This window comes from Geospiza fortis, unplaced genomic scaffold (genome assembly GCF_000277835.1).
Source record: "Geospiza fortis unplaced genomic scaffold, GeoFor_1.0 scaffold55, whole genome shotgun sequence".
Classification (NCBI taxonomy): Eukaryota; Metazoa; Chordata; class Aves; order Passeriformes; family Thraupidae; genus Geospiza; species Geospiza fortis.
The window spans coordinates 11,463,960-11,472,439 of NW_005054308.1; the positions used below are offsets into that span (position 1 = coordinate 11,463,960).

General features: G+C 45.0%; 1 protein-coding gene across 1 annotated transcript in view; it reads right to left on the minus strand.

Annotated features, from left to right (window-relative positions):
* AFF4 (AF4/FMR2 family member 4) overlaps window positions 1-8,474 on the minus strand; it is a 24,942-nt gene extending 16,468 nt beyond the window's left edge. Inside the window, 4 exon segments of the mRNA XM_031066845.1 lie at window positions 951-987; window positions 5,829-5,915; window positions 6,787-6,831; window positions 8,130-8,474. Coding sequence (XP_030922705.1) covers window positions 951-987; window positions 5,829-5,915; window positions 6,787-6,831; window positions 8,130-8,321 — 361 coding nt within the window. The 5' untranslated portion in view covers window positions 8,322-8,474.
* Window positions 8,475-8,480: the final 6 nt, after the last annotated feature.

Here is an 8,480-nt window from a genome sequence, read left to right on the forward strand (position 1 = left end):
GGTAAATAACTGGGTGCAGCTCAACAAAAACAAGAACAGAGCTGTTAAAAGCTCTCCAGAAAATCCAAGCAGGCACAGGAAACTGGCCCTGTGTTTAATTAACCTTGGCTCTTCTTTTCCACACCTAAAGAGCAGCTGCTCCCATAACGTGAGCCTATGGTTTAGCATCATGGAATTAAGCTTGAATTTGTTTCCTTAATTCCCCACTGTATCAGGTGTTCAGATTAAGCTGCTTGTGAATATCTAAGAATAAACCATTCTTCTTTTACTATTTAAGCTGTTTAATCACTTCAAGAGGGAGTGGAAGGACTTTTGGAAGGTAACAGCACTAATTTAATTCAATTTTACCTGATATTTACTGAGTTTCATGTTCATTTCAGTACTATTCAAAATAATGACAGTTTAAAGAAATAAAAGCTATTTTTTTCCAAAGTCCAAAAGTGCAAGAAAGTAAAGGATAATAGCATGATGTAAGTTCTTGACCAGTTCTCTCTCTTGACTTTACAATGTCAAAGTAACATGGTGAAACTGCCATGTGCTTTTTCTACTGAAATAAAAGCAAAAGCACTCTTCAGGTTTCTAGTATGTCCCTAAGCTGGGAGTTGGGTTTTTTAAGGTATTTTGGTTTAGTACTCAGTTATTTTCAAATCAACCATAGAGGAATTTTGTACAGAATTGGACCAAATAAAATCTATCTATCTTCTTCCTCAAACACACCACCCTTCCACTCAGTGATAACCTCCAGGATCTGAACAAGAAACGCAAAAGAAAATCAAGCAACTGTTTAACAGCTTAAAACTTGAGAAAGAAGAGAAAATCTGAAGTCAGCCTCCATCCTGTGAGCAGTCTGGAAAACCTCATTTCCTAAAAGCCCAGACATCTTGGGAGATGCTGAGAGCAGAAAGACAACAAAAACATTCAACACATTCCAGGAAGTTTCATGTACTCACTCTGTTCTCCAGTGCCAAAACTGGACTGCTGAGACTCCTGGGGGAATAAAAGATCACAGGTGGGTTTTTTTCAGTGGGAATTCAAGGTACTAAAAACCAGGCTGTAGGGAAGGTATTATTTCTACCTAATGGATGACACGATCTCTGGAAAAGGGGGAAAAAAAACCAACAAGCAAAAAAAAGGGATTCTTTCTCTGGCCCCTGGGGTACCCCAGGTGAGATCTTCACACTCCTCTTCCTCAGCCACTTCCTACTGTTCCCAAGGGCACATCAGGGCTGAACCTCCCAAATCCCTGGGTGACTTCCCTAAATCCCCTCCTCCTGTGTGTTTAGAATGGAGAGGAACTGTTCAGGATGTTTGTTTATGCTCCTGACACACACACAAACTCTGCTGCTGTTTGAAGCGCTTTCCTTCCAACCCTTTCCTCCTCTTTTTCCTTCTCCAGGCACACACAGCAATTGGAACAAAAACTCTCAACAAAAAATAATCCTCAGCCACAAAGGAGCCTTAGGGACAAGGTGAGGTTTCAAATGGGACCAGCTCTGCACACTCTGCCCAAAGGAAGCCCAGCCTGGGTGGGCAGCACAGCATTCCAGCCCAGAACAGCCAGCTCTGGTAGAAAAGCCAATGAAATGGTATTTTAGAGTCACAGGGTGGGCTGGAAGGGACCTCAAAGCCCACCCAGTGCCAGCCCTGCCATGGCAGGGACACCTCCCACTGTCCCAGGTGCTCCAGCCTGGCCTTGGGCACTGCCAGGGATCCAGGGGCAGCCCCAGCTGTACCAGGGCCTGCCCACCCTGCCAGGGCACAATTCCTAATTCCCAATATCCTATAACACCAGCCAGGAAAGAGCAAACCTTGCAGATTTCAGCACTTTTATCATCCTCAGTATTCCCATTTCAGCAAGTCCAGTTCTGACACAGGAAATGATGAACTTCACTGAAATCCCAAAGCCTTGTTTTAACAAATACACAGAGGCTACTGAGCCACTGCAAACTCCCTTCCAGGCTCGAGTGCCTTTTTAAAACAGGACCTTCCTGACCTCATTTCAAAATGAGGACAACTGACAGCCCCAGAAAAATAAATGGAGTCCAATATTTGCAATTTCTAGTTGTATACACACATTTTACTTACATGCTCTGGCAATGGCAAACCAGAACTACAATTCAACAATGAATTCCATTTTTCCTGGTCCACCTGTGACCTGGTTTTCCCTTACACCAAGCCAGCGCCAGGCAGTGGTTCCAGAGGCAATTTGCAGAATGAAGTTTTTAAACACACAAAAGCTTTACACAGCAAAGCACCCTTGAGATGTTTTCAATTTCCCTCAGCTTTGTATTTCAAAAAGGGAACAATGCATTGAACAAGAACTTTGTGGATGGAGAACTTCCTAAGGAGCTTTCCTTAGGAGGTATTTCTAATACCTCTGATCTTTACTAACTGAAAACAATAAATTAAGAAAGAATTCAAGAGCAAAGTGAAGATGGAGAGAAGCCTTGTGAACAGCCACACTCCCTTCAAAATAAATAAATTCCTTATCATTTGCACAGGTAGGAGGAGGCAGGTGGGAATCCCTGGTTTCCTTTTGCCACTGGCAGCTCAGCCAAGCCAACAAACTGAGTGAGAAAAGAAATAAAGACTTCAAACTCTACATTTCCAAAGCCACAGCACTGGGAGAGCACAGGATGGGGAACTGGCATCCCTTGCAGCAGCACATGGATTGGGAATTGTGCAGAGCACACCTGCCTAATTCCCCACTTGAGTCAACTTCCTATTTCAGAGGCACAGCACTGGCTCTCAGCTAAGTGCACTTTAATGAGGTGTTATGGCTCAATGTGCAACTTTTTCCAACTCCCTTGCCATGTACTGGATACATATTTCTTTAAGAAACTCAGACACTAAAAAAGAAAAGCTCTACTTTCAACTCCCAGGTTATTGAGAGCAGCAGCTTCTAAAGGTCTGCTTCAGAAAGAAATTGCAACCAACTGAAAGGAAGGGAACCCTTTAAAGCAAAGTAGAATGGACTGAGGTTACACAGGGAAGACTCTGGAGCAGGAAACAAAAACTCTGACAAAACCACCTGGAGAGAGGAATTCTCCAGCTGGACAGAAGGCAGCAGGGCTGGGGGGGGACATTCCCAGGTGACACCCGAAACCTCAGGTCACATCTCCTTTCTGCTTCCCAGGAGCAGTGTGTGTGTCCCAGCAGGGAAGGGATGGCAGGAGGCTCCTGCTGGCCCCAGCTCTGCAGAGGGACAGGCACAGCCAAGGCTTCCCTCCCAGCCAGCAGCTGGGCTGCTCAATGCATTTCAGAAACACTGCCAGCATTGCTGGAGTGCCTGACCGTGAGCCCACGGATAAAATGATAGAGTGTTAGGTCACAGGATAACATTTTTTATCAAGACACAGCAATCTGCATTTTTCCATAGCATCCATAAAACTTTCCCTGACCTATTTTCATGGAGTTTTCTCTTCTGATCCAAGACTTCCTGGGAACTATTAGATATATTTATAGTAATCAGAGAGGCCCCAGTCAGGAGGTTGGGTTCCTTCGAGTTACTCACTCCCTACACACAGGGAAAGTGATCCCATCCCAAGAGTCTGACAAATAAAATCAAGTGGTCCACCAAGGGCAGCTTCATTTAATGTGAGCAGGAAGAACACACCAGGCTCTGCCCACAGGGGCAATGCTGAGAAACACTTCAGCAATAAAGGGAGCACAGTATTAAAGAGAAGGAGCTTTCCTCCAACAGAACTGCTTGATTAAAGCAAACCACTGCTGTGTTTTGTTTGGTGGATTCTGCTCTGGGCCCAGACTGCACAGGCCCATGGCTCACTAACTCCCTGGAATTCTGCAGAGCTGCTGCTGCCAAGAATGACAGAGGGGAGAAGGCAGAGGAAATTATAGGCTTTGGATGCAGAGAGAGAATTTGACAGAGTTCCACGGCTAAGATGTGCAGCCACAAAATAAAAAAGCTGGCAAAAAGTCAAAAAGACTCAGAGCAGCCATAAATGGAATTTTTTGCAAACTGGGTGAAGAGACACAATCCAGGTTGAGAGGTTGAAAAAGCTCCTTTTTGTTCAGGCATTGCCAGAGCTGTGCAGTGTTACATGGCCTCTGGGTCACAGCCACAGGGATTTCTGCACACCTTCCTCTTCCCAAACCCAGTCAAATGCCAGGGAAACTAAAACCAAGCAGCCCCACAGCCAAGGGTGCTCAAAATGCAAAGGGAAAATATCTCCCCAAAGGTTCAGGAATGAGTACTCAAAGCAGAGGAATAAGGACCTTTGTTGATGAGGAAAGGTGTGGAATTTCCTTGTAAGAAAACGTATGAATTATTTCCAGGCTGACAGTTTTACATAGCACACAAATAAACCCTGACTGAAAGTAATATTTGCAAGATTAATATTGATCTAATGCTAGCAAAACAGAAAACAGGATTTATTTCTAGGTATGCCTTCCAAAGTAAAGCTGAGAACTGAATGGTAAATTCTGCATTTTTTTGACACTGAAGCAAAATGCAGTGACCAGGGACAGATCACACAGAGGTGGTGACAGCAGGACTGCCCCTGCTCTGGGATGAGAACCTGAACCTGGACCAGTCTGGGGGAGGTTTGTGGATGTGCCCTTCCAACAGGGACTGGAACCTTTGGCTGAAGGAAGGTCATGTCAAAGCATTCACATAAAAGGATGGCATCAGAGAGATGACAGTAGAAACTTCAGTGAGAAACTCTTCTCAAAATTATTCCCTCAGATGTTCTGTTTTGGGGAGCAATTTGGATCAAACAGGAAATTAAGAGCAATTAAGTGGTGTCTAGAACAGCAGCTGGTCAGAGAGAGCATGGTCTGAATTATTACATAGGTAACTTTTAAAAGACAAACAGGGCAATTTCTTCACTCTGAAGCGCTGCCAAGTTAGGGGTGGAGCACCCCAATTCAGCCCAGAGAAATGTTGAGTCTGGAGAAAAATCACGTTGTGGAGTTGAATCTTTTACTGGTAATCAGCAGCCCCAGGAACCAGAGCATGGATTCCTGGGTGAGTCAGCTGCCCATGCTGGCTTTACCCACAGCTGCCTCCCCTGGGCTTCCAGGATCCTGCAGAGCTGCTCTTCCGGGCAAACAATTCCCAGTGCCCTGAGTGTGCCCTGGAACCCTGGAGCTGCCAGGCCCAGCCCAGGGGAGGCAGCAGCAGAATTCCTTCCTCAGAGGTGTCAGCCCCAGCAGCTCCCCTGGACACGTGCCCTGTGCTCTCAGCAGCAGCAGCAGAGGTGGATTTCTCTCTGGAATTAACTGCTTAAACCCTTCAGCACTTCTTAAGAACACAGGAGGTTGGGAAGAGGATCTCTTGGAACAACTGATTACTTCAGCAAAACATGTGATTCTTAAACTGACTTAATTTTTTGTAATTGAAAATGCAAAAAAAATCTCACAGAACTATTAGTGGACTTCAACCTAAGAGGAAAACTCAGTTTATGCAGAAAAGGCCATTTAAGTTTCTCAGCATTTACCATTCAGCCTCTGTTTTGCTACATGGAGGGAAACTCACTTGGTTCTACACAAAATGGTGCAGAGCACTTTCCTTTTAGGGAGAGGGCTCAAAGGCATTTCCAAGCTTCCAAAGTTTGAATTTATCCAACAAAAATTAAAAAGGTGAGTTGTATCACAGATAACTTTGCAGATTGTCTGTGCAAAGCAGAGGAAAACCAAGGACATTTTTCATAAAGCCACTGCTGACAGATGAGGTGAAGATAAATAAAGAGGCACAAAGCACTGAAACAAACCCAGATTATACAGAACTGAATGCAGGAGTTCCAAAATCCTGATCTTTAACTGGAGTTACTTTTTCAACAGCACCCACTGTTGGATTCAGCACTGACCTTGGTTGGAAAGGGGAATTTGGAGGGTTCAGTTTTGCAGGGGGTGTGGATGGCAGTCAGTGGAGGAGGCCAGGAGTGGGTCATCTCCTGAAACACAACAAAAGTCAAAGTTATTAACAAAATAAATCAGGTTTCAACTTGCAATCTGGATTCTCTCAATTTTCAGTTCATTGTTCACCCTTCACTAAGCTTTATATTCAAATCTTAATTTCCCAAATGTGCAACAAAGATTTTGCATGTAAACCTGAATGTTAAATTGCTACCCAGGAGAAGAGAGAGTTATGACATAATAACAAGCAGCAAGGCATAAATCAATCAACTGGGCTGGCCTGAAGATAAACTGCAGTGCAAGTCAGAGTGTGACCCTTTCAGAGTGTGTGGGAAGAAGAATCCTAGGAAAGGGAAGCCTGTAGAATTTGAGGAAAAGGGGGAAATCAAGTGCCTGCAGCTGGGAAGTGCCTCCTATGCTCTCAGGGCATCCCCAAGGCCCTGGAAGACTGAAGGTCACAGGAAATAATAAGCCATGGAAATGCTCCAGAGGGACCTGATGATCCTTTTGTGAGAGCAGACACAGGACAGGGTATCACAGGAGGGGTAAAAGGACTTGGGAAAATAACCCAGGTAAGAGAGAGGGAAAGTGCTGCCATGGGGCAGCAAAGCATTTACTATAACCTAAAATATCAGGATTAAGAACTGTAATTTGGTGGAAGAAATGTAGTTCTGGATATCAGGGAGGAGGAATGCAGTGAGGATCTCCAGGGGATGATGTGCACACCACAACACCCAGGGCCAGCTCAGCTCCCAGCTTGGCCCAGTCCCCCTGTGCTAGAGGAGAACCAGCAGAGCCCTCCTGTGCCAACCTGCACCTGGACAGGCTCTGGCACTGCAGAGTCCTTCCCCCTCCTTGGGAATGGCTGCACTTTCAACAAAGTAGGGAACAAGAACACCAAGAACTTACTTTGAGGATTTCATCCACGCAGCTCACCTCACCAGAGGCTGATGCCTACAAATCAAAACTCAAAATTAACATCTCCCAAATTTTCCAGGGACTAGAAACAGTTAAAAACAAACTTCAATCCTTTTTGTGACTCATGTGGACTCTACATAGACACAAACAGCCCTTGCTAACTCTTTTCATCAATTTTACCATCAGATAGATCCATGTTTTTATGGCATGAGTCATAGTTATGAAAAGCAAACACATGACATCCACAAAACTGTGATAATAATCTCTCACTTTTCACTTGACAGTTAAAGTGATCACAGGCAGGCAGGGATATTAAAAACTTGTAGAGAGGGGAAACAGAATCACAGCTTTCAGTCATTTCCTGGAAGCAGCCCCAGGATAATATCTGAATTCAAGTGCAGGACCGTGAATGCACAGGAATGACAAACTGCATTCCCAAGTAAAACACTCATCACACAGAGATCCCAGAAACAGCAATAATTACCAAACTATGAATCCTCTGCATCCCTGGCTGCCACAAGCAGAAAGAAGCAAAGCTACTTAAGGATTCACTGCATCAGCATTGATGTGGCAAGTGTTCATAAATACTGTAATTTCTGATTTCCTTACCTGTGTGCTGGATCTTACTTTGCTATCTGTTGCAATCCCAGGAACAAGAGCTTTTCTCTGGCTACCATGATTCCAGCAGTTGGACAGGAGATGAAATGAGACTTTATTACTAGCAAAGGCACTCTCCTTGTAAGTGAGCTGGAGTCAGAGTCTGTGTCCTAATGGTTTGGGAATTACCAAACTCCTCCAAGTTGTTAACCCAATAGTATTTTATATCCAGCACAACTGATAAAAGTTCTGCACCCTGTTCAATGTGGTGTGAAGGTATAATAATTACATCTAGTAATTGCTACTCACTTCAAAAGAAAATCTGATACAGGCATATTGTATCAACAACTCTAAGTCAATTCAGCTCCCAGGAACAACAATGTATTTACCCAGCTTGTCAAAATATTTGTGGATATCCTACAATTTCCCTAACTCCTGACTAGAGAAATACTCCATGAAAATTGGCCTCTGGGGGTTAAGTAAGCCTTTCTGAGTGTCTCAGCCTTTATTTAATAAAAATCCCAGTATCTACACTGAAGAAGCAGAAGACAAAACCAATTACTTTTGCATGCTCCCCACTGAAAATACAGCTTAGGTGAAAGTGCTTTGAGTAACAAAAACACGGTGTTTACTAAAAACTCCATTTGGGTTAGGCAAATTGGGTCTTTGGAGACGCTGGAAAATCCCAGCCCAGGTGGATTTACATTTAAGAAGGCAGGACAGAGCCAGCAACTTACATCCAGTGGCTGAGAGGGAATTTTCAGCTTGGTCAGGTGCGCCTTGCTGCTGGGTTTCAGCTCGTTGACGCCGCCGCCGTGGCTCTGGCTGCTGTAGTGTTCCGAGGGAAGCTTTGGCTCCATGGACTCCTGCCCGTCCATCGGCCTGACGTAGGCAGTGGGTTTCTGTAACATCGAGCTGGACTTGGACATCAGCGAGGGGGGGAAGGACTGGGTCGAGTGCTGCCCGCTGGCGAACGAGGGCACGCGTGAGGGAGAGTCCCAGCTGGGCTCGGGGTCTCGGGGTGATTTGGAGCGCTGGTGCTCCTTGCCGTGGTGCTCGCTGCTGTGGGCTCTGGAGTGCCCGGGGGC